The sequence below is a fragment of the Festucalex cinctus genome, chromosome 5 (genome assembly GCF_051991245.1).
Source record: "Festucalex cinctus isolate MCC-2025b chromosome 5, RoL_Fcin_1.0, whole genome shotgun sequence".
Lineage (NCBI taxonomy): Eukaryota > Metazoa > Chordata > Actinopteri > Syngnathiformes > Syngnathidae > Festucalex > Festucalex cinctus.
The window spans coordinates 17,092,082-17,106,923 of NC_135415.1; the positions used below are offsets into that span (position 1 = coordinate 17,092,082).

Consider the following 14,842-nt stretch of genomic DNA (forward strand, 5'->3'; position numbering starts at 1 on the left):
CGTGAAAAGTCAGACAATTTAACAAAAATGTGACTCTAAAGAGTTTGGCGGTAGCTGACTATCAGCAGGATATGTGTCACACTTGAGTTCAACATGTTGCATGCCGTTTCCGAGCAGGAAGTACATAATTTGAACTCCAGATGTTTGAGCCATATTAAGCAAAAAGGGCAGCTCGGACATGCTCTATCCTGTAAAATCTAATCAATTGTCGCTGCTATGTGAAAAACACTTTTGTCCATTTTTGTCATTTTGTTTCAACAGTTTAATCCCCAAAACATTAAAAAAATAATAATAATAATAATGGACGTGTTTTTCACGTAGCTGCAACGAAATACAAGAATAATATAAAAAAAATACACTGAATACCTAATAAAAATGCTCTAAAATAATTTGAAACTGTTACGCATTGATCTATGGAGCAACTACTACATAACACTAACAGTGTGGATGAGAGAAGGTGTTTGATATTTGGAACATGTACACTACCAAATTCATATTTAGACCATGGGAATGGCACAGATGATTACAAAGAGTCCCAATTATAGTCAACAGTGACATGTAATCATTGTTTTTATTGACATTAAAAGCCTATACTCAGATGAAAAAGATCATTAAAATTGTAAATATGTTGAAATTGTTTGATGTTGTGGTAGAACAGCACTTCATTTCCAAGTATACCTTGCTTTAGTATTTAAAATGGCTGCCCAAACATTTGGGACTTTTTGTTTAAAGCACACTAGTGAAGAAGAAAAAAATCAAATAAAAAAAGGGAGAATGAGTTTCTTGGAATTGCTTTGAATTCAGTTCCACTTCCTGTCAATCAAATTCAACATCCTGTGGGGTGCAGTTAATTCAAATACAAATCCATCCACTGAATTGAGTTTTGCAGACAGCCCTGTTTGAAAAAATGACAGCAAGAACTTTTGCATTGCTTTTGATGATGATTACTTTCACGTTAAGAAAATGCACAAACAGCATAGCTCTCTTTGAAACGCTTTATTTCTCATCGTAAAAAAAAAAAAAAAAAAGCTTCAACTGATCTTTTAGCATGTCCGCCATGTTTAAGGAATGTTTTGCGGCCATTTAATGACGTCTTTTACTGTGAAAATCTTAGCGTCATAAACTAAACTTTACATACAATTTCCAAATGATTTTCCCATGAAAACGTTCCCGTTTAATGAGCGTCGGTTATAAATGGATATGACAGGTTGTCTTCATTAATTCACGATAAAACAACTTACTGCTTTGCTCAGTCTATTATTACCAGTACATCGGGGAAAAAAACCCAAAAAAACGGCAGCAATGAAAGAAGGCACATTAAGAGGAAGTAATATTTGCTCCTACAATTCATCACTGAGGAGTTTGAGCAGCGTTGCCGAACTCCTCTCACTCTCTCTAAAAGAAAAAAAAAAGAAAAAAAGAATAAGTCTTTCACGCTTGTGCGATTTCACCGTCTCCATCATTAGGTGTGCACTTTCCCCTCTTATCCAATGCCACCATACTTGGTGTGCCCACTCCTGTTTGTTGGATCCCTTTCAGAGCGAGTGGAGGATCACGGTACAGCAAACAGACAGACAGATGGACAGTCCCAGAGACGCGCTGCACAGATAAGAGGATTGGGCCAGCTTGTTGTTGCTCTTGGTCTTGCTTCAACTCGTTGCAAACAAAGCTGCTGCGCGGAAGAGATGGACTCCACATATTTTGTGAAAACAAGGAGCTCCTTTTCGGCTCAACTTTATCGTGATCAGGCCGCCAGAAGATACTTGTGCTCGGGCTTCTTCTGCTTCTTCTTCGCCGGTTCCGGCGTGAAGACGGGCGCCGGTTTGGATGGCACCTGGCAGGCCTTGTACAGGATGACGAAGAGGATGAGGATGAGGACGCCCACTGCCGAGTTGCAGACGATGGCGGCGATGGCCCACACCGACAGCCCCGTCCTCACATCATGCTCCATTGCCAGAGAAGCGCTCGGTGGACGCTTCCACAAAATTCACTTCCTGTGCCACATCATTGAGAGCCTGAAAGAAAAACAATGCCTTTCATTTCCAGGCCCGTGCACACACACACACACAGACACGCAAACGTGTCTGGCTCGAGTTAGCCCGTCACGTGGATCTGCTGAGTCCACAAGAAAGATGAGCTCGCTAAAGACTACTTTGTGTCAGCCAAGTTTGTCACACGGCCAATGTGCTCTTATCCCAACGGACGCTCAACTTGAATCCATTTGTGCGTGCTAGAGGCCACACAACAACATCTTTTGTGTCAGCGTCGGTGCATAAAAATGATTTACAAAGGGCTGGAAACTTTCTCAGGGTATGTTTTCACCAGAGGGACTGACAAATACAAAGAGGTGCTGTTTGTTTTCTTGTTGTTTTCAAAAATCCCCCTATTTACATGGAGCTGTAAAAAGGCCAGAATATATAATAATAATAATAATAATAATAATAATACATATAAAAAATAAAAAATAAATAATAAATACACGTTTATATATATATATATATATATATATATATATTAGGGCTGGGAATCTCTGACTGTCTCACGATTCGATTCGATTGCGATTTTTGGGTCTACGATTCGATTCAGAATCGATTTTCAATTCTCGATTCGAACGATTTTCGATTCAAAATTATTTGATTGACAAATGATTTCCGCTTCAATTTACAGATATGCACAACATTGTCATTATCTACTCCAGTCTGCTTCGCAAGACAAAATGACAAATAGAGACATTGAAATGTCTTTTTTTTTTTTTTTAAACATTTATTAATTTTGTATTGTAAGTGTGGGCTACAACTGCCTTTTCCCCTTCTTCTTCATTTCTAATTTAAATAAAATCGATTTTTGGATATTAATATCGATTTGATTTGATTAATAAATGAGAATCTCGATTCTTTTATGAATCAATATTTTTGGCACCCCCCTAATATATATATATATATATATATATATATATATATATATATATATATATATATATATATATATATATATATATATATATATATATATATATATATATATATATATATATATATATATATATACATATATATATATATGTATATAATGTATGTGTGAGGAAAAATGAAAAGCAGCAAATGATAAAAGGAACTTCTAAAAACACATTTAGCACTGTTGAAATGTTTTTCCTGCAGCGCGTTTGAGGAGAACGTGAGAATGTTATCAGGTTACACAGGTGTGTGTGTCTGACATAAAGGGAGAGAGTGTATGTGTGTATGTGTCTGTTCTTTAAGATAAAAAAAGAACAGACACATGCACACACGCCTAATGCATTTCTAATGAGGCCTTCTCCAGAAGAAGGAGAATCATGCAGAGAAGTCCACCCATCCAGTTATTTTCTCAAGTATTTACTTTCATCGGGCGATAATTTGACACAGCATTCTGGTTTGTTTTATATGAAACAACACAAAGTTTGGCAAATTGACCCTAGTTAGAGGGTCGGTCCAATTTTTGATCCATCAAGAGGTGCTATTAGATCAGTGGTCACTTCTACTGATGAATGCAAAGGGCTACCAGCTTGATACACACTTTTGAAATAACACATTTGCTCAAATTGCATTTAATCATATTATTGTCACATGTTATTCTAAATTTTTTTTAATTAATGTTGTAGCCTATGTATGTTATTGTGTTGCAATGTGAAGAGTTTTTTTTTTTTTTCCAGGTCCATACTGTGCTCCCCTTTAAAGCAGCAAAGTGTTATGTGCAGAGGTTGGATCCCAAAGCGCAAACACAAATAAGATTTTAACTCTTTATTCACATCGAGAGGCGTGGAATAAACTTGATTAGATGACAAACAACGAGAGTTGCACAGAGGAAGAGAGGTAACAGAAGTAATAATCCAAGATAGACACACACTTCTCAGAAAGTCTTATATGGACAGTGAATCGATCTGATTGGTTGTGGCTAGACATGTGGGTAACAGGACTGACATGGAATTATCTGATTGGCTGTTGACTAGATAAACAGATTAAAGGTTCCTGACATCACATAGCTTCTGACATTAGCGTCTTACCAGTTGAAACTAGATGCTGGTTACATCAGTTCAAAACAGACACTTGACCTCACGGTCGTGACCCAAACATAACCCTTGCATGACCCTAGTCATAACTGTAAGCATAACCCTTGTATGGCCCTAGTCATGACAGTATAAGCACAACCCTTGTATGACCCTAGTGATAACAGTAAGCATAACCCTTGTATGGCCCTAGTCATGACAGTACTAAACATAACCCTTGCATGACCCTAGTCATAACAGTAAGCATAACCCTTGCATGACCCTAGTCATGACAGTATAAGCACAACCCTTGCATGACCCTAGTGATAACAGTAAGCATAACCCTTGTATGGCCCTAGTCATGACAGTACTAAACATTACCCTTGCATGACCCTAGTGATAACAGTAAGCATAACCCTTGCATGACCCTAGTCATGTCAGTATAAGCACAACCCTTGCATGACCCTAGTCATAACAGTAAGCATAACCCTAGAATGACCCAGTCATGACACAAAGATCCAGCCTTGTTCACCCCCTTGCTTCTTCTTCATTTTTCCTTTTTTCCCCTCCATTTTAAAAAAGATGGTTTGCTAATTAGTGAACCGCCAGGCTGCAGCTTCCTGTTTGTTTTTCTTGTTTCTCGGACGGGTTATGACTGTGAAGACAAATTCCTTGCGTGTTTTAACATATGTGACCAATGAATCTGATTAATTCAATTTATTTCAATGAGGGCCTTCATAAATTGTTTCAAGTCCAAAAATCAGCAGTCTAAAAATATGACAATTATTACACATGTCCCTGAGGCTCCAGTCAATACAGACAGCAACAGTCCATCTGTTAATAACTCTCCAACAAGCTTTTAGATCCGAAAAGTGACAACACACAGCGAAAGAGATCTCGCGTGTGTTCCTGCTCCACTTTTACAAACCCACTTTTGTGATTCGGCCCACATAGGCCGATAATCGAATGTAAATGAATGCAAACATGAGCAACGGCCGAGAATGCCCTCTTTGTACAAATGCGCATGGCATGCAACGTGCGCCGGCCATGCTAATCAGGTGAACGTTTGCATAATGCATCTCCGTTGCATCAGACTGCGACTTCATCTCATGTGACAAACTACCTGCACGCATGCACATGCAACTCACATGCAAAATGGGCGACTTGCTTTCGTGAAATAGCACTTTGTAGATAACAGACAGTCAAGTGATGACATCAGTTTGTTGCTGTGTAAACAAAGGGTGAATTGAATTCCCCCTAGGTGACAATATGTAAAACAGTTTGAGCATGTTGATATTGATCGAGGGCCTGGAAAAACATGTTTCGTTTCATTGTGTATACTGTACTGCAAATGTTTGAAAATGATCATTTAAAAAAAGTATCCTTAACAATAAAAATATAAAGGACTAAAGTCAGACAGGCTAAAAGTTTAAAAGTAAAAATCATGTCTCTTGTTTTGCTTTGTCAAATAACTATTATGAAAAATATTGTTGAAAAGATATCAGTGGCAGTTTGATCGTACACATTATGGTTTATGACCTTAAGTCATAAAATATTTTCAAAAACATCAAAATTCAACAATGCCACACTTTTTTTTTTTTTTTCAGGAAACTTACTTTATTTTTGTCCAGAAATCCTTTTCCCGCTCCTCTTTATCCTTTCAGTTTGTTGTCCTCCTGCAAAACATGGACGCACAGTCAGGAGAGGTTCACGCCACAAGTCCACGCATACAGGAGAGTGTGAAAGTCTTGGTGGGGTGAAAGTAGGTCATCAAAGTGAGCCCGCCCGGGCCCTGGTGGGTGCGCGCTTGATGAGCCGGCACGCCGGCGGTCAGCCCCGGAGGTGTCCCAGTCGCTTTGCAGTAAATGTTGACAGGCTGCAGCGCGGTGGGGCTGAGATGGTGCTGTCACTACATAGTGGGGATGTGCATCAGTGAACGGTCCCTCCCCCACTACACACTCACACCCTCCCTCCCCCTCTCTGCTGCTTATTCTGCCCCCCACTGAGCTGTTAGTAGTTAAGACACTCTTGGAACATCCCATCAAGCGATTTACTCCTCACACCTTCGTAAAAGTCCACAGAGGTGACGTAAAAGGTGCCAAAATGTCAATAATCTATCATCTTTTTTTTTGTTTTAAAAAGATGCTGGTCTCACAGGTGCCAAACTCAAGTCCCAGTGGCCATATCAGGCCCACCAAATCATTTTATGCGGCCCACAAAAGTACCATCTGTAATGTGAGTGTGAATTATGACTCAATAATCACGCATCAAACAAATAAACAACAAAGCCATTTTTGCCCTTCAGGTGCTTGAATGGAATATTAATAAGGATCACGACGGTTGTTTTGAGAGTGATACCATTGATGGTTGGGGCGTGGTTCCAACTTGAAATTGAAAATGAAATTAGAAGTCAATTGAACAAGATGTGTGTTATTAGGACATTATGCTGAAATTTGAATATGGAATTTAATTGGGAAAACATTCAAAACAGTTCTTAGTGTAACTTGACCACTACAAACTAAAACAACAACAAACACTACATAAAATGACTCACTATTGTAACTACTTGGCATGCAAGATAACTTGCCCCTAGGTAAACCTTAAAGATTTCTTGACAATATGTTATATGTGACCTCACTAATCTAAACATGACATTTGTGGAATATGAATTATGCAGCAAAATCCATCCATCTCAGAGGGCGGCCATTTTGCCACTTGCTGTCGACTGAAGATGACATCACAGTGGTTCAGGTCACAGTTGACAACCAATCACAGCTCAGCTTCCGAAAACAGGCGAGCTGTGATTGGTCTTTGGCTGAGACTGAGCAACTGTGATGTCATCTTCCGTCGACAAAAAGTGTCAAAATGGTTGCCTCCTGATATTGATCAAAACTGCGGAATTTTGCTGCTTAACTCATATTCCAATAACACAATATTAAATGGAATACTGTAATACTGTATTTAAATTAGTGGTAGTGCATAAAACATATTATTGTCAAGAATTTGGGGGGTACTTTTTTCCTCTTTAAGCCCCTCTCAGACAAGTTCCCTCCCCATTTTTTTTTCTGGTTACTATGCAGCACAACAGCATGGTTCCCTGTCCTAATTCCTTTGTGTGTGAGTTTCAATTGGGGTACCACGACATAAATTCAAGGAGACAAAAGCATTCTTTTGAGGCCACCAACCTCTTCTCTTCCACTTTCAGACAGAAAGTGAGAAAGTTGCGCGTAAAGAAACTCATTTGGAGCTGCTGTTTAAAGTATTTACAGTTGAAAACAATCAAATAAGTATTTCTCTTTAGTTAGTCATATTACAGAAATTTAAAAGGAGCAAGATAGTAGAAAGTTAGCTTAGTTAGTATGGGAATTGGTACTTCGCTATACATATTTTCTATAAGGGGGGCTGAGGGGGCAGCATCAGTTGTCTTATTGAGGAGGGGCAACCAATCAACCCCCATTGATGAACAATTGTGAATAGGCAGCATCATCAAGAAAAAGTTTCTGTTCACACAACCTCGTGTTTGATCATTTCGGAGGGGGCGTCAATCCTTTCGAGGGGGCACCCATTTTGGACAAACAGACTGTGGATGGAAAGATTAAACATCCCCCCTCAACAACCATTCATGCTCACATTCACATGAATGACCAATTTAAAAATAACAGTGAGGCGGACTTGATAACCACTCTTCCACCGTGCTGCCAACTTAATTGCAGTTTGTACCAAATTAGTTCATAATCAATAAAATATCACTGTACATTTTGGCTTTTTTTGTGCATGCTAGCTTACTTTAAAAGATCAAACATCTTCCAGACATCTTGCTCTACTTTCTCTCACTCTCTCATGCACACACGCAGACACGTCCACACATTTTAATTAATTCTCATATCTTGCTCTTTCAACCTCTCGTGCCCTCGTCGTCAATTCCCTCTGTCAAAATGTCCCGCAAATGTGACCAATTGAATGTGCTGGGCAGGAGACTATTTCATTTTCTCATCAATATTATTATTTCAGACCACGACTCTCATTACAGTCAGGCACATAAACCAGAGAAGTGTTAATCTCAGCTTTGCCATTGTCACCAGCTCTTCATTCTCTGTTATCACGAGAATATGAGGGCGGATTCCCCAGCTGAGCATTATGGTTTTCATAAAGACAAGCCATGGAGGGATATTAGTCTCATATTTTATACCGAGGGTCCGTTTTCATAAAGAAGCTGACGCCATTCGCTGATGTTATTGTAGCGAGCATGTTTTTGGGGAGCTATTTTCAGCATGTCACATCTGTTTGCTGGACTGTCTCTCATCTGTTCACTTTGGCTCGTCATACATAGTGAGAAGTCAGGCCCGATTTTACAACATGAGCATGTGAGGACACCTGCTGGACAATTGTTGACATTGTTCTTAGATGTTTAGTCCAGTCGCTTACTGTATGGCAGCATTTCTCAAACGTTTATTGAGCCAAGGCACATATTTTAGCTACATGAGGAAAATCTTATTGGCCGCATATTTTGACTTCCAAAACTCTAGAGGTGCTTCAGCTCCCCCCAACATGACCTCAAACACCTCATGTGTTATGTTCTCAATATGACATCATTCATCACACAAGACGAACGCAGAGAGATGGGTGAATTTATTGACACGTCATGATCTTTAGTTGCTCATCATAACCTAAAAGACAAAAAAATAAAAAATAAATACATAAAAATCAAACAACTAAATTAAAACAAAGCAAAACTTAGATGAAGCAAAGTCGAATTTGTGCGACTTGGACCTGATCAATCCAATCGTTGAAGGCGGACACGCGGGTGAAGACGGTGGGCTTCTTCTCGTAGTTGCAGCCCAAGCCGGAGACGAAACTGGCGATGCCGTGCACCTCCCAGGTACCCTCCATGTTCTTACAGTTCAGAGGGCCACCCGAGTCGCCCTGACAAGCGAGACATCATGTTTTATTCTGCTGCTGGTTACAGCCACACTGACAAGGGGATGACTAAGACCTTGCAGGTAAAATGAGGTTCAGGACAAAAAAAAAAAAAAAAAAAAAAAAAAAGAATCACTGACTAGAAATGTAAAATGTATTTTTAAAATGTCAGAAAGGCAAATAATTGCTGTCAACAAACCAAAATATGCTATAAAGTGGAAAAATGAATGAATTGAGAAATTGAGCAACATTTTCACAGAAATTACACATCTAAAGTTGCATAAAACTCAAATAAAACCACCGTGACACAAAACATCGTCAAAGCACTGAAACCTCAGTTGAGCAAGAATCAGATGTCAAATATGTTCGTTCTATGGATTTGATTGTCTTTTATGCAAGAACTCATCAAGAAAGAAAAGAAAATCTGCTCGAAGCAGAACAAATCCAATGTGTCCCAATACTTTTGTCCAGGCTGAAAATTATCATCAATTTTCTATTTTATTTTTTTTACTTGTGTAGCAATTATGAAAGTTTTTGCTGTGAACCACAAACTACTTTTGCATTTGACATTTCACATTAACATATTTATTATTATTTTCTACACTTTAAAAAACTTTTTTTTTTCTACACTTTCCTGCCAGTCAAGACTCTCTACATGAAATATTGATTCTACAGTGCATCAATAAAGATTTTGTGGTTATTAATTCGGATAGTATTGATGTTTTGAATTTTGGAACAAATTAAGGTTAAACTTCTTATTTAAACAAATGAGAGCTTATATTCCTAACAATAATTGATATTAAGTTTTGGCAAAATTATTCAGTAATTGGAAACACATTACTGTGAGTGTAGGCATTACGTGAGGTGCAAACAATCTTTGAAAAGATTGGATTTTTTTTTTTGTTGGTATGGTTTCCTACTAAATTCTCACACCGATATTGTTTTATTTGAATATTCAGAGCTATTTAGCCACTATATTTTTCATAGTTCTAACAAACATGGCCCACTTCTCACATGCAATACATTAGGGATGTCCAAATTGCAGCCCAGGGGCCTTTTGCGGCCCACCATTCATTTTTCTGGGACCCGCAACATAATGAATGTACTCAAAAATGACATTTGACATGACCCACAAGGCGAGTTAAAAAAAAAAAATGATGTGGAGGAGGTGGGGAGAGTGAGAAGGGATAGATAGTGTCAAGCTTTTTGAGGTATGCAAAGAAACAAATGAACTATTTATGACTACAACAATAATGCTATTTTTCTTCAACTTTCTGCTATTGCAATGTCCGATTTATGTAAAAATGGTCAATGTACTACATATGGCTCCTGTTTTGGTTCTGAATGTTGTTGGTCATTGTTCGGTGCAGGGGAGGATCTAGTCTAGTGGCATACAGGGCCAAAGCCACCCCAAAATCTACATGCTACATATATAAACAATACATAATTTCTTGATTGATTTCAGTGTGTTTAACAATTTCAAGTCAAAGAATTTTAAAGAAAAGTTTGGACACCCCCACATTCCATAAATCTACTTACATTGCATCCAGCCACGATTCCATCCCCACCGGCACACACCATGGTGGTCCTGACAGCGATGCCCCACCAGTCAGGCTGCGAGCAAGTGGGGTGGTCAGCCACCGGCATCAAAGCCTGCTGCAGCTTATCAGCAATGGGGCCTCCGGCTACAACACACATCACAAACTCCGCGTGAGCAACCGCACGCGCTAGCCGCTGCCGGCGGCTTCCATGGGCAATCGCAAATGTTCAATTTTGGAGCATTAGCTCGCAAAAATGATTTTTGCCAGTATCTCATATTTTCATCGCAACTGTGGAGGTTTCCCTGAGATACCGCCTCACATCAGTCCAAACATCGCTCGCTCAGCTGTAAGACGCAACCGAAACATGCTTACTGTACAGTCTGCCCCATCCAGTGATGAAGCAGGGGTAGAGGTTGGTCAGCAGGGTGTCAGCAGGGGGGATGCATGCCAGCTGAACCTGGTCGCTCAAAGTCACCGGCTCAGACAGCTTGATCATGGCGATGTCGTTTCTACGTGACACACGCAGAGGGAAGTTCATTGTATTGGACTGCAGGTGCATTTGGAAGCAGACACCGAGGGCACAACGGCAGAGTAAAGTTGTGCTCAGAATAATGCTACTGTGTTTAAAGAGGAGTCAAGCTTGAGTTTAAAGTACACAGTGAAATTTTGCAGAGTAAGTTTTACTCTAAACAGAATCTATTTCTTCCCATGATAAACAGAGTAGAATTTAGACTTGGAAGAGAGTAAAATTTTCAGGATACATTTTACTATTATTGTGTATGAGAGAATTTGTCTATCCCATGAAAAAAATCTATGAAAGATTTTTCACTCAGAAATTCTAAGCAAATTTAGCAAGGAGAATTTGACTAAATTGTATTAGTTTATTAATAATAAATACATAAAAAACAAGTCGTTGCTGTATGTTTTTGGTCTCCTTTTGAATATTAGCAAACAGTAGGAGTGGCATAGCTCAGGTGGTAGAGTGCCATTTCCCAAGCTGAAGTTGAGTTTGTTCCTCAAACCTTGTGCAACATTTGTTTTGGTTTTGAATAAACTAGTATAATGTACTCAAAATTTCCTTCCATCCATCCATCCATCCATCCATCCATCCATTTTCTTAACCGATTTTCCTCACAAGGGATGCGGGGGGTGCTGGAGCCTATCCCAGCTGGCTTCAGGCAGCAGGCAGGGTACACCCTGAACTGGTTGCCAGCCAATTACAGGGCACACAGAGACGAATAACTACTCACACTCACAAGCACATCTAGAGACAATTCAGAGAACCCAATTAACCTGCCAAGCTTGTCTTTGGAATGTGGGAGGAGACCGGAGTACCCGGAGAAGACCTACGCAGGCACGGGTAGAAGTATTCAAAATTTCCTTCTGAAATTTACTTAAATATTCTTCTGAGTAAAATTGACTCTGTTTAGAGTAAAATGTACTCTGCAAAATTTACTGTGTAGTGTTTTTTTTATTTTGTGTATCCTCCAGAAATCAGGGGTAGGGAAGGTCCTCGAGAGCCGTGTCCCGCCTGTTTTCCATGTCTGCCTCCAACACAGCTGAGGACCAGGGTTCCCTACCCCTGCTCCAGATCATCAATCACCTCACTTTAGAAGCAACAACCTTTTTTTTTTTTTTTTTTTTTAAACTGGAGCATGCCTTACCCAAAAGCCACGAAGAGAGGGTTCCATTTCTGATGCACAATGATCTTCGCAGGCAGGATGGCCTGGGAGCCGGCCTCTTCCTCCACCAGGTTGTGTTTGCCCACAAACACCCTGTAGGAAAGCTTCGTGCTGTGGACAAAACGTACATGCCATGAGGATTTTATCTGAATGCAATTTGAGGTTTTACTTGCAGCAGTGTGTGCAACATTGAAAATGAAAGTCTCTTGACTTGCTTGCATACATTTTGAATTTGACATCAAGAATTGGAAGCTTTTCCCTAACCAAAGGGCTCTTGAGTTAGTTTTGCTTTCTCAAGAGCCGCAAATGCAGCTGCCAGCCGGGGAGAATCGAACCTGAGGCCCTTTTGTCACAGGCCGCGTTCGTGCCAGCTGTCTATGTGGTCGCATAAGTGAGTTCCTGTATGTTAACACTCCTACTTGATGCAGTGAGCGGCAGTCATGACCCAGTTGTCAGCAATCAGAGATCCCCCACAAGTGTGCCTCCACTCTCCATTCCTCTCATACTGAAGAGAAATCTGCACATGGAACAAACACACACACACATACACATCCACACAAAGGTTTTGGCGATGGATGGCAGCTCATTTCAGAGGCAAACATCTAATTACTGCACTTTTCAGCAGCTCTTGAGTCTGTCAGCTAAGAAGCAGATGCCAGGCGCGTGACGCTTGCCAGCGGATTTGAAAAGTCAGACAGATGTGAGATGTGGACGTGTTAGCGTTACCTGCCAGGGCCAGCTGTGAGGCCTGGCATCTTCGCCGTTGACCACACGGGAAGTCTGGGGCTCAATGGGCGGAGTGCCGCACCCGAGGGCTGGGGGAAGAGGACGCGTGAAGGGCAACAGGTGGAAGAAACATTTCTTTTTGAAATATTACATTATTCGACCAGTCACAAGTGGCTTAAGAAAAGTGCTCAATTCATCAATAAAGAACAACTTATGTATATTTTAACACATTTCCTTTTAAGCTAACTAACTACAGCTCTAGCTAGGTATCTGCCTAGCTAGGTTTCTAGGTAGCTAGCTAGCTAACTATATACCTATCTAGCTACCAATGTACACATCTAGCTAGCTCGCTAAACACCTAGCTATCTATTCAGCTATCTATCTACCTTTCTATGTATAATTGCTAAGATTTTTTTTTCATTTTACGACACTCATTTGCATTGCTACTTGTTGCTAGGCAAAATTTGCTTTTAAAAACAAGCAAATCATAAGTAGCTATAACAGCTGCTCTGCTGCTCGAATAGCAAACTTGTGGCTGATGCCAGCAGGAACAGATACTAAGGCAAGACTAAGTGAAAATAATAATATAGTCTCCTGAATGTAGATTTCACTATAACAACTGACATCATTTTACCTGTCCTACTTTTCTTTTCAGTGTGGCCTTAAAAACATAATGAAGAATATTTTTGAAATATGGGAGAAAACCAGAGTATGGAAAAAAGAAAGAAAGAAAAAAGAATGGGGGAGGGAACATGGCAACGTCACGCAGGAAGGGGTGAGTTGAGATTCAAACTTGAACGTTAGTGAGACAGATGTGCTACCACTAGTCCACCACACGGCTTTCAAAAAAAAAAAAAAAATAATACCAAGAACATCATCAGGGGCCATCTGCTGGATACGGAGGCAGGGCATACCTTGTCCTTAATGCAGAGTCATTGCTCTACCTGAGGCAGTACACCCCACCCCAACCCCAAACCCCACTCACACACACACGCACCCACTGGAGAAAGAAGGCCAGATGTTCTTACCAGCAGCAATGAGAACCGAGGCCAACACAATGGGGATCATGTTGATTGATGCGTCTCTAAAGAGGCCGCTCAACACTCACTCGCTTTTAAACGTTCTTCCGCAGGCAACCCCCCCCCCCTTGGGAAAGCATTAACACACACTATTGGTGTATAGTGGCCCCCCAGGGATGAGGACGAGCCAATGGCGAAGCAGCCCACACAGGTGGTTTCTCTGGAACATTTCTCATGACCTTCATTTGGAGCTGCACATCATGCCTACTTAGGAGGCAAAACTAAATACACTTAACTGGGAAAGCTTGCTTTTTTTCCACCCCCAATATAAATAAAGTTGCATAAATAATATTATGTTTTTCCAAAATAGACTCATCATTTCTACTGTATGCTCCCCTTCGATGTCAGTTTGTTGTAACCTGGATTTAAATGCTTGCATAAGCGCATGAGAAGCCAACATCTGGATTCCTGGCGCGAGAGCGTGTTTGCTCTGAATCACAAAATGAAAATCCAACCAAAGAAACATTAGAATAATAAATAACCAGATGGTGACATTGCTGCGGCTAATATTGACAGTCAGCATAAAAAAAACAGACGACTCTCTGTAAATGGGGAAATCTTAAGCGTGTATTCATGCTGGAGCATCATTATGACGCTATTGATGCTGTTTTTTTTTTTTTCAAGTGATGTTGTGACTTGTTGCAAACATCTTGTCAGAGTGAGGCTTAGCTAATTTTTTATACATAACAATAAATTTATTGTTATTTATTACAAATTTCAGTGTGATTGTTTTAGAATTAATTCGTGGTGGCATAATGTGGTTTAAACTGAAACCTTGTAGCATTCCCAAGAGTTTTTTTTTCTTTTTCTTTACACTATTGTCACTGCCGTTCGGGCACCAGCTCACCTTTTACATTAACATTAATGAGGAAAAGA

The 14,842-nt window shown here is 40.0% G+C and overlaps 1 protein-coding gene across 1 annotated transcript; it reads right to left on the bottom strand.

Annotated features, from left to right (window-relative positions):
- Positions 1-8,629: 8,629 nt before the first annotated feature.
- ela3l (elastase 3 like) lies at positions 8,630-13,978 on the bottom strand. The gene is made up of 8 exons (XM_077521299.1): positions 13,916-13,978; positions 12,888-12,976; positions 12,581-12,678; positions 12,144-12,272; positions 10,852-10,988; positions 10,478-10,623; positions 8,792-8,944; positions 8,630-8,688 (listed from the first exon to the last, which is right to left on the bottom strand). The coding sequence occupies exons 1-8, from the start codon at positions 13,953-13,955 to the stop codon at positions 8,671-8,673; spliced, it is 810 nt and encodes a 269-aa protein (XP_077377425.1). The 5' UTR covers positions 13,956-13,978; the 3' UTR covers positions 8,630-8,670.
- Between the last annotated feature and the right edge of the window lie 864 nt (positions 13,979-14,842).